Raw genomic sequence first — 21,372 nt, 5'->3', positions numbered from 1 at the left:
ATCTCAGAACTATAAATAGAATTCTGAACCAAATTCATTCATTATTCACATTTCCAACGAGAGAAAAGCCATTTTCTCTCTCACGGATCTTCGGGTTTTTATCCCAAAACGTGAGTAACTCTTTCTAGTAGTGTTAGAAAGCTTATTATGTGCTTATAACATGATTTAGATGGCTAAATCATTAGATCTAGGAGTTTACTCCTCAAGGTGTTCTTGGGCGGTAAACTCCCGAAACAAAGCCAAGATTGACCCTTGTGTTATGCAAATGCCTTAGACTCATATGTATGTGTGTTAGGGACAAGAAAATAACCAAGAATCACCCAAGTTTGGGAGTTCATGGCCCAAGAGTTTCTTAGGTCGTAAACTCCCTTTTCAAACCCAAAATGGTGTTTTAAGGCACCTAAAGCTTTAAGACTTTTATCAAGACTTGTTCCCATTTAATCTAAGGCCTTAAGCACATCAAAATCACTTATCAAAGTGAGTTTACGGCCAAGACTTTGTTCTTGGGCCGTAAACATGAAAGAATGGCACCAAAGTGTGCCTAATGTCTTCATATGCTTGGAATAAAAGCCTAGAACTTATACCACCTATGCTTGAGACTTGAAAACAACAAGAACACCATTCCAAGGGATTTTACGGCCGTAAACTCCAAAGGAAATGGCCTTAGGGCCGTAAACTCCTAAATGGAGTGTTTCTAGACCTTAAACCCTTTCAAGAATTGAACCACCAAGTTGGAATAATTCTAGGAATCATTTGGAACTTCAAGACACACAAAACACCCATGGTTGGGAGTTTACGGCTGTAAACTCAAGATTTTACAACCATAATCTCCATGTGTGTTAGTATATGAGGAGTAAACTCATATATGGGGTCTTTTGGAACCCTAAACAAAAGTGTCTTGTCCCACATTAGCTTAGATGCAATCCTTAGGGCCTAAAACACTTATATAAAGTGTTTATTATGTCTAGGATGTCTTAACATTATCAATTAGTGATTAGAGACTAATTGAGTGCATATATGTGTGATTATATGTTCATTAGGATCATAGTGTGTGTACAAGTCCTCGCTTGACACCTAGCAATCCTATACCGTTCAGTTCATCCCAATCACCAACTACAGGTGAGTTCATACCCCTAATCAATGTTTTAAATGATTTTAAATGCTTTAAAGGGGGGAATACAAGTAGAAAAAAACATGTTATTAAATCATTGTTATGTATTTTATAACTGTGTTTGTCATTTAATAGATTTCACATACTACAAAATGTGATGCATGAAATGGTTTTAAATCTTAAAAACACATTATTATCAAATGTTTTACCTTTGAAATGTATATTAAAAATGACATCAAGTCATTGTTAATTATTGTTCAAAACCCATAAGATGTCTTACAAAACCATTTTACATTCTTGAACTAAACTATGCATATACACTTATATTCTTATATATGTATTGATGTTATAGTTTACATCTTTCATTTTGTTTCCCACACCCTTGAGTAGTAAGAGTGTATAAACCTACATGATTAACCAATTATAGTTCGGTAAATTATCATAGGGATAATTTGCGGATATCAAACATTACTCCTATTACAAGGAGTCACACAAGAGTCAGTTCATTCATGAGTTCATACTAGTACATTACCTGATACATGAGTACATATACACATACATACCTGTTACATGAACACACTTACATGAATACCATACAGGAATCACTTTTACATAGGTGCATTATCCTGTATTCACTTACCTGGATACTTGTACTTAGAACTACGAGGATAATTTATTAGTACTTTCTGTGTAAATTATCTTTCCTATCCCGGTTCAATGGGATATCTAGGCGAGACTTACCATTCCGAACCCCACTGATTAGCAGTGGTCGATGACCATCTATGGAGGTCTAAGGTTACTACTTATACTAGGAAGATCGATAACCGGGGCTAACCCCTCCACCCACCTACTGCTGCTACAGAGGACAAGTGGACAATCTTCGATTGTTCATAAGGTTATACTTTTTGCTTATTGCGATGTTGTGTTACTCCTAGTACCCAGCGATGACACTTACATTATTACTTTTCTGGACAATCTTCGGATGTTCATTAGGTTGCATTTTTCGCTTAACGCGACGTTGTGTTGGTCCTAGTACCCAGTGACAACACTTACAGTAGTACATTTTCCTGTTTACTTTATTTTGTGATACTTTCACATAAACGATGAGTTTGAGTAAGTACTTTAGTACTAAACAATTAAAGGAAAAACTATCATTTTACTAACAAAATATTCAGGTCTTGGTAGAAGACTACATCTCAAACTGATAGAAAATCAGGGATTTTCTAGGGTTTTTCATACTTACATCAACATTTACATTTAAAGGTTTGCATGACCTTTGAAACAGTTTTCAGTAAGCAAGACAATGACACTTAAATACTTATGAATTCACCAGCTTTAAAGCTGATACTCTCTTTCAAAATAACTTGTATTCTCAGGTCATCAGTAGACAGGTACGGAGGCCAGGTTTTGAGAAGACGGAGCAGACAAGTCTCATCTTTTATTTTGATTGTATATTTTTGGTGTCTTATTACAATGAAGAACACACATGTATTAAAACTTTACTTATAATGCAATGGATGATGTTGTTGCTTGTTTATTATATTACACTGTTGTGATACTGTACATGACGTCCTCCACCCTGAACGTTTCCGCCGTTCGTAGTTTTGGGGTGTGACAGATTGGTATCAGAGCATTGTTTATAGTGAATTAAGTATATCAACCCATAAAAGATATACTAACTATAAATACATGGGATTAAAACACTCTGTCTAAGAGTTATACTTCTAAATAATAAAATATTTAACAAAGTATACGTTCCTGCATTCATACTAAAATCAGTGTCACAATGACAAGAACAAAAGTATTACGATTGTTGAATATCACAAGTAAGCCTGGGGATATATGGTCAGTCTTGGGAATGGCATAGCCTGATCAACTATGCTGGTCCGAGGAGTGATTAGCATATGCCCAAGAATGGTTGTAATGTGGCAACAAGTCAAAAAAAAAACTTACCAACACAACCATAAAGAAATATCATAGGGGTATTTGGTCTTACTGTAATTATCTTAGTCAGTTCGTCTATTTAGCTATTTCTTATAATCCCTTTTCTCGCGTAGAATAAAATGGCTGGATTTCACCACGGCGATCCGTACTTCCCGAACCAGGGCAATGTTGGTTGGCTAGAGGCAGAACCAGAAGATGATCACCCAATCCCATTGGATGATCACCATGCTGAGGGTTTTTCCGATAGTTCTGACTTGGAGCCAGAAGTCAACAACCTACCCCCAGCTGCTCAAAACCCAAACTTGAACCCCCGCCCTGTGTTTCAAGGACCCACACCCTTGTGGGCCATTAACTTGACTGAATGGAGTCAGGAACAAGGTCAACTCATTCCCTACAATGGAGACCGAAGTTTCTACAACCTCACTGAAGGAGGTTCTGCTGATAGAGTCCTACCAATCATGGTGCGTAGGATTTCTCGGAACACGATAATGGCTCAGGCGACTATCAATCAAGTTTTGGAAGTTGACGCCAACTCTGGTGTTAACACTGTCCACATTCACCAACTAGAGTCTGCTCATGAAAGGACTCTGGTCCGCAATGCAAATCTGCAGAGGGAACTTGCTGAAACCCGAGCTGAAGTTAGAGAACTTCAAGCTCAGCAAGCAAGGTCGAACAGGCGTACAAGGGACATTGAACGTCTACTGTCGGGATCGAGGACTCATGCAAGCAGCTCTCGTCGCCGATAGAATCTCATCGACTCATCTTTTGGATATAACCTAGTTTATGTAAAACTTTGGTCTAGTTTCCTGTCTTTATAAATCTTGGACCTGTTAGGTCTTGATCTAGTCTTAATTCTGTCAAAATTTTCCATCTTGGTTGATGTAAGGCCTACTTCTAGGCCATTTTTCCCGAACTTGTTACATCTGTAATTCCAGTATTATTGACAGATATCTAATCTTATGGAAATTATTATCCAACTACTATCATTTTCAGTTAGTCATTCTATTCATTCAGCTATTGGACTATGGGGAGTTAGTCCATGAGACACATTCATAAATCATGTATTCTTATCCATGTCGTCATCTTTTAAACGTATAGTTAAAGATGCCGCCACGCATAAGTACAAGGCGTAACCCAAACAACGAAACACCGATACCACCACCTCCACCACCGCCTGTACCTGTTCAACCACCTAATCCTTTCGATGCCAACATGTTCCAGGCAGCTTTCACAGCAGCAGTTGCAGCTGCTGTGTTAACAATCAACGCCCCTGTCCCTAGTGGATCGGGAACATGTGCACCTCTCTCGAACCACGGCGAAAGCCATAAACACCCTCGGGAATGCACTTACAAGGATTTCACGAACGCCAAACCCCACAGCTTCAATGGAACTGGGGGTGATATGGTGTTAAGGCAGTGGATCGAGAAGATGGAATCTATCTTCGAGATCTGCGGATGCCAAGAAGGAAACAAGGTCAAGTTCGCAGCTTGTACCTTCTCTGACAGAGCATTAACATGGTGGAACGGACATGTTAAGTATCTGACTCTGGTGGTGGCATATTCCATCAGCTGGGAAAAGTTGAAGGACATGCTGATGAAAGAGTATTGCCCTCGTGGTGAAGTATAGAAACTCGAGCAGGAGTTCTGGGGTCTTCAAATGGTTGGATCCGACATCACGACCTACACAATAGGTTCTGTGATCTGGCGAACTTATGCCCTGATATGGTTGCTCTCGAGAGCAAGAAGATAGAAAGGTATATATGGGGACTATCGCCCCAGATCCAGTCAAGTGTGCTAGCCTCCAGGCCTATCACTTTTAATAGTGCCAAGGAACTGGCACAATCTCTCATAGATCACCGGAAACCTCGGAACCCAACAATCCCTACACCCGTACCCCAAAAGTCCAACCCTGACTACAACAAGAAGGGGTGGAATAAGAGGAAAAGAGGGGCTTCGCAAGGATCCTCCAATAAACAACAACTTGTGGCGATCAATGCTGCCACAGTGACTCTCGGTGTCCCTGCGAACCCCTTACCAGCAAAAACTTATGCTGGATCTCTCCCTAAGTGCAACAAATGCAGCTTCCACCACCGCGGACCTTGCAAGGAGATGCAATGCACCAACTGCAACAGGAAGGGGCACACAGCCCGTTTCTGCCAAACTCCAACAGCTTAGGCCGCCCAGGTTCCTAATACCGGTATGGGCCAAGCCTGCTACGGTTGTGGCGAAGTGGGCCACCACAAGAGGAACTGCCCTAAATCAGGGATGAATGGAGGAGTAGGAAGAGTTATGGCCCTAGGCCACGAGGAAGCGGTAGCTGATCCCACGATAGTTACTGGTACGTTTCTCCTCGATAACTCATATGCTTGCATACTCTTCGATAGTGGAGTAGAGAAAAGTTTTGTAAGTCACAAATTCGCACACCTACTTAAACAAAAACCCTGCGCTTTAGGTAATCCATTCACGGTAGAAATGGATAACGGGAAAATGAAGAGTACTAACTGCATATACGTAGGTTGTACCCTAACTTTAGATGGCCATACTTTCAAGATAGATCTCATGCCAGTCCCAATTAAGTGTTTCGACGTTATCATCGGTATGGATTGGTTGAGTCTTCTTCGCGCCGACATCCCGTGCTTTGAAAAAGCAGTTCGTCTTAACCTTCCTAACAACGAAACCTTAATTATCTACGGCGACAAACCTAGTACGAGCCTTCGTATCATTTTGTGCATTCAAGCCCAGAAGTGCTTGCGAAAGGAATATCATGCATTCCTAGCACACGTCGTCGATATCAGTCAAGAACTGAAAGACATCCAGAACATCCCAGAAGTATGCGACTTTCCCGACATATTCCCAGAAGAACTTCCCGTTTTACCACCGCAACGCCAAGTCGAGTTCAAAATCGACTTAGTGCCAGGAGCTACCCCAGTAGCCAAATCTCCTTATCATCTGGCACCGGCTGAGATGCAGGAACTTTCCAGTCAACTTAACGAACTTCTCAAGAAGGGATTCATTCAACCAAGCTTCTCACCATGGGGAGCACCGTTCTTGTTCGTCAAGAAGAAAGATTGATCATTTCGCATGTGCATCGACTATAGAGAACTCAGCAAACTTACCATTAAAAATCGTTATCCCTTACCCCGCATTGATGATTTGTTTGATCAACTTCAAGGAGCCAACTACTTCTTGAAGATAGATCTGCGATCCAGATATCACCAACTACGAGTGTTAGAGGAGGATGTTCCCAAGACAGCCTTCCGAGCTCGTTATGGGCACTACGAGTTTGTAGTGATGCCGTTCAGATTAACTAACGCGCCCGCAGTATTCATGGATCTGATGAATAGGGTGTGTCGTCCTTACTTGGATCAGTTTGTCATCGTCTTCATTGATGACATACTCATGTACTCTCAAAGTAAGGAAGAACATAATCAACATCTCCGTAAAATCTTAGAAACATTGCGATCGGAGAAGCTCTACGCAAAGTTCTCAAAGTGAGAATTTTGGATTCGGCAAGTCGAATTTTTGGGCCATGTTGTTAGCGAAGAGGGAATACATGTGGACCCCTACAAGATCAAAGCCATTGAGAACTGGTCAGCACCGAAGACACCTACCGAAATTCGTCAATTTCTAGGTCTCGCTGGCTACTATCGTAGGTTCATTCAGAACTTCTCCAGCATAGCGAAACCTCTTACAACCCTGACCCAGAAAGGCGTGGCCTTTGACTGGGAAGAGAAACAGGAAAGAGCATTCCAAACGCTCAAACGAGCCTTGTGCACCGCCCCGATACTATCCCTCCCTGAAGGGATAAAAGACTTCATTTTCTATTGCGATGCATCCAATCAAGGACTCGGATGTGTTCTGATGCAGTGAGGTAAAGTCATCGCCTATGCCTCGAGACAGCTGAAGACACATGAGGTTAACTACACAACCCACGATCTTGAACTAGGAGCAGTTGTGTTTGCTCTGAAGATCTGGCAACATTACCTATATGGTACAAAAAGCACGATCTTTACGGACCATAAGAGTCTACAACACATTTTCAACCAGAAAGAGCTCAACATGAGACAACGATAGTGGGTCGAGCTACTCAGCGATTACGAATGCGAAATTCGTTATCATCCGGGTAAAGCCAATGTAGTAGCCGACGCCCTAAGTCGGAAAGAATATTCTGGTCATAGGGTCAAATCTTTGACTCTAACTATCCATTCACACTTGTCCACACAAATTAAAGAGGCTCAGCTCCACGCTTTAAAACCTGAAAACGTGGCTGGTGAATCCCTTAGAGGGATGGATAATAACTTAGAAGCCAAGGGTGGCGAAGCCTTATACCTCATGGATCGGATACGGACACCGAAACACGGTGGCTTCAGAGACTTGGTCATGACCGAAGCTCACAACACTCATTATTCCGTCCACCCGGGTTCAGATAAGATGTATTTGGATCTTAAAAAGCTTTACTGGTGGCCTAAAATGAAAGCAAATATTGCTACATACGTGAGTAAATGCCTTACTTGCGCAAAGGTCAAGGTCGAATACCAGAAACCCTCCGGCCTCCTAAATCAACCGGAGATACCATAATGGAAATGGGAGCGGATCACTATGGATTTCATAACCAAGTTGCCCAAGACGATGGGTGGACTTGATTCCATATGGGTCATCGTCGATAGATTGACCAAGTCTGCACACTTCCTACCGATCAAAGAAATAGACAAGATGGAGAAACTTACCCGAACTTACATTAGGGAGATTGTAAGGCTGCACGGTGTTCCTTTATCTATCATCTCAGACAGAGATAGTAGATTCACTTCGAGGTTCTGACAGTCATTACAAAATTCCCTAGGAACTAGGTTGGACATGAGTACAACCTACCATCCACAGATCGACGGGCAAAGTGAGAGAACTATCCAAACCTTAGAAGATATGTTGCGTGCCTGTGTGATTGACTTTGAAAAAGCTTGGGATACCCATTTACCTCTTGTCGAATTTTCCTACAACAACAGTTATCACACGAGCATAAAGGCAGCTCCATTCGAGGCACTCTGTGGCCGAAAGTACAGATCCCCTCTGTGCTGGGCTGAAGTGGGTGATACCCAGTTAGCTAAGGGACGAGTTCCCGAAAGCACTCTCACGGGTCCGGAGATCATTCGGGAAACGACAGAGAAGATCGTTCAAATTCGTGAACGATTGAAAGCCTCTAGAGACCGACAGAAAAGCTACGCTGACAAGCGTAGGAAACCATTGGAGTTCCAGGTGGGCGACCGAGTCCTACTGAAGGTCTCACCCTGGAAGGGCTTGATATGCTTTGGGAAGCGTGGGAAGCTCAATCCAAGATACATAGGGCCTTTCGAGATTCTCGCGAGAATCGGACCTGTGGCTTACAAACTAAATCTACCGCAAGAACTCAGTAACGTACATCCTACCTTCCACGTCTCGAACTTGAAAAGTGTCTATCCGACGAGACTCTTATTATTCCACTCGACGAGATCGAGATCAACGAGAGCCTCAACTTCATGGAGGAACCAGTAGAGATCATGGACCGAGAGGTCAAGCAAAAAAAGCAGAGTCGTATCCCGATAGTGAAGGTGCGCTGGAATGCAAAGCGTGGACTTGCCTCTGCAGCCACAAGTCATGAAGGCTAACTCCATTTCGGAGATCCAATCCATCACTTCGATCGAGTCCCCCTTTCCAGTGAAGGTCGATGGTTTGCAAGTCAGAAAGTCCTTGTACTTGCATCCCATTCCATCATTCTTTCCATCATGGTTGTTTTGCCTAACTATCAGTGGGTTGGCGTGACCAACAGATCCACTGAAGTTTCCACCTTCAGAGTGCCTTTCATTTAATTCGGTCTCTTCCACATGAATTGACAGTTCTTCACGATTCTGTTGAAGCAACCGCCTAGTCTCCTCCATTTGACGATCCAACATTGTTTGAATCATCATTTGTACACCAACCATTTTTATTGGCTCCAGTGCTGCAGCTACAACAGGTAATTGTTCAATCACTGGTGGTTGATTCCTGTTTTCATCAGCATTTCCAACTCCACTCCTTGTTCTCACCATTTTGTTCTACACACCGAATAAAGTGAAATTAGATCCCCAATCACGATAGATATTCAAATCATCCTTATCACTCTGAAACGTTTACATGCTAGTTCTAATATCGTAGACGTACGCTTAGAATCCTATGCACATAAGGTTTCTAGATCCGGTCGGCAACAGACCATAGATCCGAACAAATAATATCATATATGGCAACATATAACATTTAGCACATAAAAGCATTTTAGGCAATTTTCCTAAAATAAACTAGTGCTCGTGTCTAAAACATAATAGACACACATCTCAAAATTTCACTTAGCATTTTAAGTTTAAGTCTATAAATCTTAAAAATTCCTAGTTCGCTTAAACTTGGCTCTGATACCAACTGTTACATCCCCGAAATCTCGGCCAGAAAAGACCGATTTTCATTTATGCTTTTAAAATAATTTCAGAGTAAATCCTTTTGATTTGAAAGAGTTTCCGAATTTGTTCCCAAAAACATAACTTGATAAAATAATATTTACCAAAACATTTCATAAAAGAAATGTATTTTCGTTATATAATCAAAACTCGATATCATGTTCCGATATAGACCATAAAGCATAAACGATAACATTACAAGTCATTCAACAAATATATACATATACAGACTTGTAAACAAAACAACTTGATGATTCATCCATATTATGCCCTTGCGCCACTTCCTGTAATACAAATAAACTGAGTGGGTCAGGCTTGGGAGCCTGGTGAGCATATAGGGTTTTCAACCCACAATAAATAATTATATTTAATTCCACCAACCACAATAACCCAATTACCCATTCCCGTTATTCTCACTTTACGTCCCTAAAACAACTAACACAAGAGACCTAGTCTTAGAATATTTCATCGGGGCGACAACACATGCTTCGGGGGTTCCTCAGCAATGTAAGTCAAATAAGGCAACCATGAGGGGGATGGAGTACAGCGAATGAACACCCAAGTTCATTAACACCTATAGGTGGCGAACTTGGTAGCGTTCCACAGGACTGTCTAGAAAAGTTTGTGGTCGTCATCTAAACTCCGCTAGATGCCTGGATCAAAAACAACATCGACGCCTCTCATCTGTTTATTACAAACCAACTATCTACCCATGTTCTACCCAACATATTAGTAGATAAAAATATACATTTTTATACATAGTTTAAAACCTGTATAACATTCTCATTCAATACATATTCCAAATAACAGATGACACATATAAACATAACACGTATTTCATAGAGAATAAATCATATCTATGAGATAGAAGAAAGTGAATATACATTTACACATATAACACAAAATATACACATAACACGTCTTTCGTATAAAATACTTCATAATTATGCGTTAGAAGAAAGTAACCACACACTCACTTTATCAGAAGATGATCGGACAGCACTACGGCTTACAATAGTAGTATTTTTCGGTAGATTTGGAAGATCTCTACAAAAATCGAACTTCTCGTGGGCAGAGCTTCGGCTTGGGAATCGCACTTCTCGGGATCTCGGGAGCGTAAAACTTTCTTCTTAACTTGGATATGAGATCCGAGGTGGCGGGATGGCTTCGGGGGTTCACACGCAGAGCTTCAGCACGAAAAAGAGAAGAATTAAGCAAATATGCCCGGAACCCTCGCATCCTATTTGTAGGAGGATGAGGCCTCGCCGTACGTTGGGCGTAAGCCTCTGAAATCGTCACTGCATGCGTCATCCGAAGAACTCAAGTGCGAGGTGCGTCATGCTTCGCGGTACACTGGACGTACTTCGGATGAGTCCAGTGACTCCTCTTCGGATAATATCGGAATAAATAATTAAATTTAAATATTAATTATTTAATAAACTTTGAAAATTCATATTTTTCTTCATACAAACTCCATTTTAGACGTTCTTTATATCCACACGTAGGTGAGACTACGCTCTACAACTTTCGTTTAGACTCCGTCGGCTAATTTTAAATTTATTTTTTATTATTTATTTTTAGTAGGCCGGGACAAGAAAACTTCGTTATAAATTCATAACTTCTTCGTCCGACGTCCGTTCTCGCCCAAATTTTCATCGTTTCGCTACTAACAACGAGATCTTCGATTCTCATTTAGATTGTTTTGGCTAAAAACCGCTCGATCTCAAATCGAGTATTTGGGCTGCATACTGCTAAGTCGAAACTTTGAAAAATCATAACTTCCGCATACGAAGTCAGATTTTGGCGTTCTTTTTATGCACGCTCTCGGTTTAATGAACTCTACGAATTTCGTTTAGATCACAAAGACTAAATATCACTCTAATGTAAATTTCACTTTTTACGTCATTCAGCGTTGCCGGTTCTGTCGTGAAACTTCGACAAGTCATAACTTCTTCGTTATAACTCGGATTTTGGCATTCTTTATATCTTAAGAATCCTTGTTTCGACCACTACATTTTTATGCAAAGATTTTGGGGTAATCTCATACTTTAATTTTAACGCTTATTTTATTCTTAATTAATCAAATTACATAATTACGCAATTAAGCACGAAACACATAATACACAAATAATACGCTCTTATTATTTCAAAACGGGTTGCAAAGGTTAACCTAGACTATTACATCAACGAAAATACCTAGCTTGGAAACGCGGACGTTACATTACTTTACATTGCGAACAATAACAATCTATTGTGCTTTCTGATAAAAAAATTGGTATATTTTTCAAAATTCATGGTGTAATGAGAAAAAAATATTATACCTATTGTCTAATTAGCACAATTTATAATTGTATAAGAGAAGAATGATGTTAACAACTTGTACAACTTATATAGCTTACATTAAAATTACAAAAAAATAAAATAAAATAAAATCCAAAACCGTAGGTTTCGTAAGAACCTACGGTGTACAAACAATCAATGCACGAAACGTGCATTGATTGCTTGTACACGTAGGTTCTTACGAAACTTACAGTTTCCTTTTTTTTGTAACAAAAATTTACAACATTGAGTTATATATGATATTTTATACAAACTACAAAAAAAAAAAAAAAAAAAAAATTTACGAAATCCGTAGGTTCCAAAGAAATCTATGGTGTACAAGTAATTAATACACGTTTTGTGCATTGAAAGATTGTACAACATAGGTTTCTTAAGAGTCTACGATATTTAAAAAAAAAAAAAAAAAAAACAAAACAAAACGCATCTACTAATTCTATACTAAATAAGAAAAACAAAAGAAAAGTTTAAGATTCAGAGTAGTACTAATTATTCTTTGAAGGCTCTATTGAAAAAAAAAATTCAAACTATAAATACATACAAAACGAGAAAAACTGAAAATTACAATATTGTATGTTCTGAGCCGATGGACCCGAAAAAGTAGATGGTCCACCAAACGGTAGCTCAATGACCCCAAAAAATAGTCAATTGATCGGTAACCGCACTTAATCATCTATAGTTTTAAAGACTATCATTTCTAATAAATGGATTTTTTTTGCTATTTGTCACACTTTCATTCAATTAGTTAAATGTTATTTTTTTTGTTATTTTGAATTTTTTTTTCCACATGTCATTTTATGAGTTTTTTTCTATTTTATTAAATTTTACATAATATTTTAATATAACAATTGCAATAAATGTAATAATAAATAAATATTAATTTCATCAATAAATTTATATTTTAATTTCAAAATTCCTAAAATTAAAGTTCATTAGTTTCTTTTTTTATTTAAATTATTTGTTTAAATTTAAAAAATAAAAAACATTTTTATTATAATAATTCATTATTTTTCTTATTTTTTTATAATTTTAAAATTTTCAAATATTTTGATTTTTTTATATTTTATGTTTAAATTAACTCATATAATATATGGATTTGATAACTTGTTTTTAAATAAATATTAGTTTTTATGTAAAAGACTAATAAGTAATTAAGGATCTATTTATTTACATCCGATTGCTTAGCGATAAATATAAGAAAATATCGACAGATCCGATAACAACTGCTTATGTTTAATATTCATATTTAATATGATATTCAAATACCACTAAAACCCACAGGTTCTCCAAAGTTCTATTTCGTTTTTAGGGTTTAAGGGAAGCAAAAGGCTAACACTTCTCCTTGTGCAACAAGCCATGGCTCCAGATGCTTCGGATGCTCTTGCAGGTTCCATGAAAGTTTAATATATGTAGATATTTTATTGTTTGCACGCCTTACTGATCTTCAATACTGTTAATTTCAGTGAGGCAGAAAGTTCAACAGTTTCTGAATGCCGCTGTTACCGGAAATCTCGACTTCTTGAAGAGTGAGTCCTTTTTTGTGGATTTTCAACGATATTCTTAGCTATCACAATCGATCGTTCCATGAAATTGAGACAATTGCAACTATAGCGTAACTTCTCTCTGAAATTACAATACTTATTGCTCCATGTCTCGTTAACTCGCAAGAGCAAAATTGCTATTTTGATAGAAAGTGCAAGTTAGGGTATTATTTTGGCAACTTTTTAGGTTAAAATTTCTATTGCAATTGTTGCAAAGAGTTCGCTTTGTAATATCATGGTGGATACTAGACGTTTGGTTAATAATTTACTATTTTCGTTGATTTCTTCTTCTTTTGATAGGTGTAGCAGCACAATTGGATGATGGAAAAGGACTATCACACACGGTGGCAAATATTAAGGATGCCAATAAACGAGGAGCTCTTCATTTTGCTGCAAGAGAAGGGCAGACTGAAGTCTGCAAGTACTTGTTGGAAGAATTGAAGCTTGATGTCAATACTAAAGATGAGGATGGTAATTTCTTATGTTACTTAAACACATGATGAATATAGCTTTGTATTGAACTATTGATTTCCATATTGCTTCAGGTGAGACCCCTCTTATTCATGCTGCAAGACAAGGGCATACCTCCACTGCCAAATACCTGATTGAACATGGTGCTAATCCTGCACTATCAAGTGAATTAGGAGCTACAGCTCTACATCATGTTGCTGGAATAGGTGAGCTGTTTTTTAGTTCTTACTATCTTATTTACTTTATTGAGAAACTTTTGGCTTGAATATATGCAACTTGATGTTTATAGGAAATATTGAGTTGATGGAGGCTTTGCTATCCATTGGTGTTGAAGTTGATTCACAAAGTGATGCTGGAACACCTCTTGTTTGGGCTTCTGGTCATGGGCAACAAGATGCTTTAAAACTCCTACTAAAACACAAGGCTAATGTAAGACTTTATTGATGACTTGATAACCATCTTATTCAACTTCTTGATAAGCCTTTTCTGTTGTATGTATGTATTTATATGTTATAAAGATGTGGTGAATGGTGATTGTCTCGCAGCCTAATATTGAAACTGATGATGGCATTACTCCTCTGCTGTCAGCTGTAGCTGCATGCTCACTTCCATGTTTAGAGCTACTAATTCAGGTTCATGATATTGAAGGAGTAAATGTTTTAATTATCATTTTATGATGTTGCATCTTAAACTTTTGGTGATAACAAACAGGGAGGAGCTAAAGTAAACATTACTGCTGGTGGAGCAACCCCATTGCACATTGCTGCTGATAGTGGCAACTCAGAAATAATCACATGTTTGTTAAAATCTGGAGCTGATCCCAATGTCACTGATGAGGTTTAGTCAAAAAACATACAAAGAGACAAAAAAAAATATATCTTTTAAATAACCCTTTTAATTTCTTTTTACTTTAGGATGGTTTAAAACCAGTACAAGTTGCAGCTGCAAGAGGGAATCGTGATGCTGTTGAGGTGCTTCTTCCTTTATCATCTCAAGTAAAAACTGTTCCAAATTGGAGTGTTGATGGTGTAATCCAACATATGCAATCTGAAGTTGCTAAGGAACAACATGTAATTAATTCATTACTTGAGAATCTATTTCTGTTGTGGGATTTGTTATAGGAAATTTAGAGTATTTGAATTTTTATATATTCAGGAAGCCGAAAGAAATACAAGAAATGGTAACTTGTCAAATGATGCTACAGTTTCAACCAAAGAAATTCCTGAGGTATGTATGTAACATTTTATTTTACCTTTTTATTGCAAAGTGTAGTTGTATTTATTTATGATGTATTTTGGGAATGTTTTGAAGGTGACAATGGAGGCGAAGAAGAAAGCTGCTGAAGCAAAAGCAAGAGGTGATGATGCTTACAGACGAAAAGACTATTTAATGGCTGTGGATGCTTATACTCAAGTACACATACATGGAATCTGTTTGAGATTAAATATGATAAAAATAAGTGTAACAATTTGAATTTTTAATTTTTTTTTTTTTTTTTTGATGATGATGATGAAAAAACAGGCAATTGATTTTGACCCGAGTGATGCTACATTGTTTTCAAATCGGAGTCTTTGTTGGATAAGACTTGGGCAAGCTGATCAGGCATTAACAGATGCACAAGCGTGTAGGGGATTGAGACCTAATTGGGCTAAAGCTTGGTATCGAGAGGGTGCAGCTTTGCGTTTGATGCAGGCGTGTTTTTTTAATTTAAAAAAATAAAATAAAAACTTTTGAGACTAAATTATTGTTTCTCATTTTGTTTATAAATGATGCAGAAGTTTGATGAAGCAGCAAATGCGTTCTATGAGGGAGTTAAGGTTGACCCTGAAAACAAGGAGCTTGTTCATGCTTTCAGGGAAGCAGTTGAAGCTGGAAGAGAATTTCATGGTACAAACAAGGAAAAGTAATTTTGGGTGCATTCAAATTGTTTGGCTTGTGTTGTAAGTTAGTTATAAAAAGGGATTTCTTTATTTATACTTGTGTTATGGTGGTAGTTAGTAAAGGATATTGGGATTTGGGAGGGTGTTGAGATTTTGTACATTTGAGGCAAGAGAGTGGCCTATTTATCATCTATATTGGATTGGATTGGATTGGATTTTCTTTAGACACTAAGTCTATTGTTGATGTCAAGGTGAATGGGTGGTTGCATCTCATTTCATATTAAATAAGGCCTTATGTTATTATTTTTTTCTGATTAAGCTATAAATTCCAGTTCAATTATTCAGTTAAGGTCTTAATACCGGTTGGTTCTTCAATTTTGGACAATTTTTCAGATTAGCTGTTTAATCTGAAAATTTGTTTAAACTTCAATAATTTAACTGGTATTTGGGATTTAATCAGATATGAGAGAGAGAGAGAGAGAGAGAGAGAGAGAGAGAGAATTGAATATGAGGTTAAAATACAGAGGCTTTACATTTGCATCAAGAATCAACTTAATATTATAGTGTTTGAAATAGTAATCATATTAATTGTATGATTAAAATATTTGTTATTAGTTAACTTTTGAACATAATCTCATTTTTGCGTGTCCTAAAGGCCTAAACATTTTTGTATCTCTGCTGCTCCCTCTCCCGATATCGTATTTGCACACACGTGTGTGTTTTGTGGTTCTATATTTCTCTCCTGTTAGTCGATGTTAGGTTTGGAAGTGAAAGGGGTGGGGAAAGTGTAGGGGGAGGTTGTTGTAGTGGGTTATATTTTTTTTTTTAATTGAAAATAATAATAACCATATTAAATTAAATGAAAAATAAAAACATAAAGGTATAATGGGTATTTCAGTTTTGGCACCGACTAAGTTCGCATAAATTTATCGATGAAGCTTGCAAGTTTAAAAAAAACGAAGAACGGTCCAAGTTAATTTTTGAAATAGAGATTAAATGTGTTTATTGAGACATACATGAAATACAATTCGTGTAATTTGCAAAAACTTATATTTAGGAAAATCTCCTATAAAGTCCATGTATTTGACTTCGTATTCAATTAAAGTCTCTATATTTTTTTTTTTCTGATCAAGTCCTGAATACCGGTTAAAAAATTCAGTTTTGGACAAATTTTCAGATTAATCAGCTAATTTGAAAAATTGTCCAAAATTAAATAATTGAACTGGTATTCAGGACTTAATTGAACAATTTAACTGGTATTCAAAACTTAATTGAATATGATGTCAAGTCCTTATAGTAAGTTTTCATAATGTTAATTCCCAGGAATATGAAAACTAAATAAAGACATGAGAAAAATACTACACCCTCGACTATCCACCTCTACAACAAACATCAAACAAAAAAGATACAGCCTGCTGGAGATGGAAGTGTTTCCTGCATGAACATGAACATGAACATACATGATACATTATTATGGTTCAAAATTCAACTATACCTCCCTATCATGTGTTAGAAAGGCTAAACTCAATGCGTAACAAACAAAATTTCAATTTATGGTATACAACCCAAAAAGACACATCTTCTTTCTGGTTCATTGGATTAACAAAAGAACAAAAGGGAAAACAAACAGCTCTTCATTATCTAGAAATACCCTTCTCTTTGTTTGATCAAACATTCAAGGATTTAGATCCTTGGTTTCTCCTTCTCATGATCTTGGCATTCAACTTCTCCATGAACTTTTCATTACCTCTAAGTCTATTCTTCACATAAGAAGTCCTTGCATCATCAACCAGCTTATCAGCTTTTCCAGCCTCCTCAATCAGCCCAAATAATGTCCTCAGACAATCCTTCCTGTTCTCCTCACGATGTTCAAACCTACAAAAAAATACATATATATACATATGACAAGGGGTATTTTCGTCTTTTACTACAAAACAAATTACATTACCTCTCACTGGTTATTATAAGTTCATCTTTCCCTGGATTATATCTTTTCCCAACCAATTCCCTTAATCTCCTGAACTGATTCTTTGAAAGCCCAAGCTCTTTCACAGTCACACCCAATTTTGCTTTTCTGTTTTTCGGGTGCCACGAATCGCCACCTGGAACAAACACAACCCGTGTTTGCCACCTCAGCACAGGCCCTTCACCTGGAGGGTCATCTTCATTCTTCTTCTCTACCTTAGACACGTCATCAAACTTTGGGGGACCCGCTTCCTCTATCTCCTTACTATGTCTCATCAGCATATTATGCTCAAACTCCTGATACATCTCATAACCTTGTTCCGCTTCAATCTCTCCAGTTTCAACCATATCTGCTATCTCATTGTATTTCTCTTCCACTAGTTTCTTCAAATGATCTTCATAACATTTTTTTTCATAAAATAAGTAAAATAATTTTATAGTTTATAGGTTAAGAATGTGAATGAATATACCTGGGAGGAGATTTTCCCACATGAACATGTCTTGTAGTATCTGCTCACACTCTTTGGTGTCCTTAATGTAACCATTATCAGTAGCTTCTTTGATCATGCCTTCCCATTTTCTATCATCCATGTAAAAGAACTCATTTTTTGTCATTCGTTTTGTTACAATGTCTTTGGCGCTATACAGATTATCAATCTCCTCATCGGTTTCATGTATTTCTTCAAAATCTGATTCGAATTCTTTATCATTGACACCATCAATTGGGCGCATTTGAAACTCATCCAGTAGTTCATCATCTGTGTCTGCATGCTTTCTTGCCATCTTCCTCCGGATTATTGATTCAAAAACAGCAGGCAGAGCCTCTTCATCTTTGTCATTAAAGTACTTCTCTATCTGTGTTTTCAGCTCTGAAACATAAAAAAATCAATTAAACAACTTGTCCTAAATTGATTCGAACTACAACATAGATTAAGAAATCCAGTGTTTGAAGTGACCCTTCAATTCTAGCTATTGTTGTGATAGATAAAGTGAATGAGTGTCTTTACTATTTTGAATACAAGAGAAACTATATAGTGAACGATTTGAAATCAATTTCATGGAATAATAAATCAAATCATTGACTTCATATAGCTGAACAGAAGAGCAAAAGAACCAGCTACAGAACTCATGATTTTACCACAAACAAAGCTTACAGTTTACTAAACTAAAACCAAAATAGGGTTAATGAATGTAGTTCCGGTGACCCCTAATTTAGGTGTTAAGGTACCTTTATTGCTGACATCCTGGACGTCTAGTTCCTTCGTTGGCGGTGGAGCAATGCTGCTTGTTTCTGAAGGAGGGTTCAATTTGTCTGTGGGTGGATTCTCATTTTCGGTTGAAAAGAATCTAATCTTCGATCGAAAGCTAGTCAAGGGTGTGTTAATGATTTTCCGATTCGGTGTAAAAGATGATTGAGGAGGGGTTCGGAGGTAATGGACAGGGATTTTGTTGAGTAAAGCTCGTCTCATGATTAGGGTTTAAGAGAGGTTTCCTGATCGGAATCGGAGTGATAGACGAAGGTGCGCAGAACAATAAGACGAGGGCAAGAGTTCCTAATTTGTGAACATTTTGCAAATAGATCCTTTAGTTTACAACACATGACACGATACGATACCCTGATACAAAATTAATGGGTTCGCGTAAAATATTTCAGAGTTAACTGCAAAAATGGTCCCTGTGGTATGCAAATTTCTGGGGTTTTGGTCCAAACAGTGACTTTTTTGGATTCGTGGTCCTTTTGGGCTAGTTTCATTGCGTTTTTGGTCCCTCTGAATAGTGAAATGACTGTAATACCCTTGGGGTATTTATTTTCAATTTTTAAATTCATTTTTTTTAATTTAATGATTATTTATTCATTTTAATTATTAATTTAATTATTAAAAAATGAGAGGGCCCACCTCTCTCTCTCTCTCTCTCTCTCTCCCTCTCTCTCTCTCTCTCTACAAAGTCCACCCCTCCTCCTGTTCAGATAATCAACCACCACCACCATTTATGTTGCAAGGAAGGTCGGAAACCGCCATCCACCATCTTCATCGGCGAGAAAACCACCCACAACCACCACCACTATTGATTTCGATCACCACCGAGTTCCCCCTCCTCGTCCACTCATGTCTCCATCTAATTCAAACAGAAGTGAAGCGACAGAAGGCCGTCAAAGCAGCCCCCTGCCACACGCCACCGCAAATCGCTGTCATTCGCTACTGCTGCCACCGACATCCTGCAGCCACCGCCGTCTGCTGCTGCTGCCGTTGCTGGTAAGCCATCCATCCCCTCATTCCGTGTAGATTGGTCGTTTCCCTTTAATCTGTTTCACCAGTTGAATCGAGAGACGAAGGTCTCGATTTTTTTCTTGTGTGTTGAAGACGAGTCTGTAAATCACGAGTTGGAGAATGGTGGTGCAGGTAAGAAAGAAACATATAGAATGTTCAAGAATGGTGGTGCTGGTAAGGAAGAAGAAAAAAGAACGGGTGGGGGGAAGTGGGTTTTTGGGGTTTTTTTGGGGCAGCCGATCTCTGGCGAGCCCTCCTTGGTTCTTTTGCTTTGGCGCTAGTAGCAACACACGAAGGGGGAGCGGATGATCTTTAGGGGTGTTTGGGTGGTGTTGATCGGCCGGAGGAGGAAGGAGAAGGAAGCTCCGGTGGCCGGTGGTGAAGAAAAACGAGAAGCCATGACTGAAGGAAGGAACGAAGAGAGAGAGAGAGAGAGAGAGAGAGAGAGAGAGAGAGAGAGAAGACAGGTGGGTCCCATTTGATTTAATTTAACATTTATATTTAAATAAAAGAAAAAAATAATTAAGTAAATGGAAAAAACAAATTAAAAGGGCAAAGTCGTCTTTTCAAGTTTATCGGGGACCAGTTTTACAATGAAACTAGCCCAAAAGGACCACGAATCCAAAAAAATCACTGTTTGGACCAAAACCCCAGAAATTTGCATACCACAGGGACCATTTTTGCAATTTTGTCAATATTTCAACACGTTTAAGGGTTGACAAACACGAAAATTAAATAGATTAAGTTAGGATCAAACTTTTCAACTTGAAGATAACTTGTATAATTATAGATAATTTCTTTTATAAATTTCATATTTTATAAATATATTACATTTATAGACTTGTAGTGTGTGAAACTCAAGAATTCAAGTTAAAATTTAAGTTTTCAAATTGACTTAGTTTTTTATTCCTCTTCACCATCGATCCCTTTTGCCCCCTCAAGCTAAAATTAAAGCTTGCAAATAAAATCAATATATGTTTTTTGAACAAATCGAGTACATATACATCGTAAAGAAAAATTGAGTAAAAGCATACAATTGATATTATATGTGTTGTAAATTGAAAGCTATTAAATGGTAATAGGCTCACACCTTACGAAGCTAAGACTTTTCACATCTTACTAAGAGACACAAGCTTCTTATTCTTTGTGTTTTGTTAATTGAAATATATTAAATAATAATTAATGAAAATTAAAACTTATTTCGAATATATATATATATATATATATATATATATATATATATATATATATATATATATATATATATATATATATATATATTGGATTTTAAACGGGGCGGATAGTATAATACCCATTCCCGTCCCATCTCCGTTTCGGGTAAGATATATAGTACCCATCCCCGATCCATTACCCGTTAAGACGTGGAATCCCTGAT

General features: G+C 37.7%; 2 protein-coding genes across 2 annotated transcripts; one reads left to right on the top strand and one right to left on the bottom strand.

Annotated features, from left to right (window-relative positions):
- The first annotated feature begins 13,098 nt into the window (after positions 1-13,098).
- Positions 13,099-15,965, top strand: TPR10 (ankyrin repeat family protein). The gene is made up of 12 exons (XM_078980141.1): positions 13,099-13,236; positions 13,313-13,375; positions 13,691-13,861; positions 13,936-14,067; positions 14,151-14,290; positions 14,407-14,493; positions 14,573-14,698; positions 14,776-14,931; positions 15,017-15,088; positions 15,173-15,274; positions 15,383-15,553; positions 15,637-15,965. Exons 1-12 carry the CDS (start codon positions 13,206-13,208, stop codon positions 15,766-15,768), a joined length of 1,383 nt encoding a protein of 460 aa, XP_078836267.1. The 5' UTR covers positions 13,099-13,205; the 3' UTR covers positions 15,769-15,965.
- A 1,192-nt stretch (positions 15,966-17,157) lies between these two features.
- On the bottom strand, positions 17,158-19,277 carry LOC145031558 (uncharacterized). Its single transcript, XM_078980140.1, has 4 exons — positions 18,935-19,277; positions 18,177-18,575; positions 17,690-18,101; positions 17,158-17,616 (listed from the first exon to the last, which is right to left on the bottom strand). The coding sequence occupies exons 1-4, from the start codon at positions 19,173-19,175 to the stop codon at positions 17,409-17,411; spliced, it is 1,260 nt and encodes a 419-aa protein (XP_078836266.1). The 5' UTR covers positions 19,176-19,277; the 3' UTR covers positions 17,158-17,408.
- Between the last annotated feature and the right edge of the window lie 2,095 nt (positions 19,278-21,372).

Source organism: Lactuca saligna, chromosome 2 (genome assembly GCF_052625555.1).
Source record: "Lactuca saligna cultivar CGN05327 chromosome 2, ASM5262555v1, whole genome shotgun sequence".
NCBI lineage: Eukaryota > Viridiplantae > Streptophyta > Magnoliopsida > Asterales > Asteraceae > Lactuca > Lactuca saligna.
This window is presented reverse-complemented; position numbering and strand designations above follow the sequence as displayed.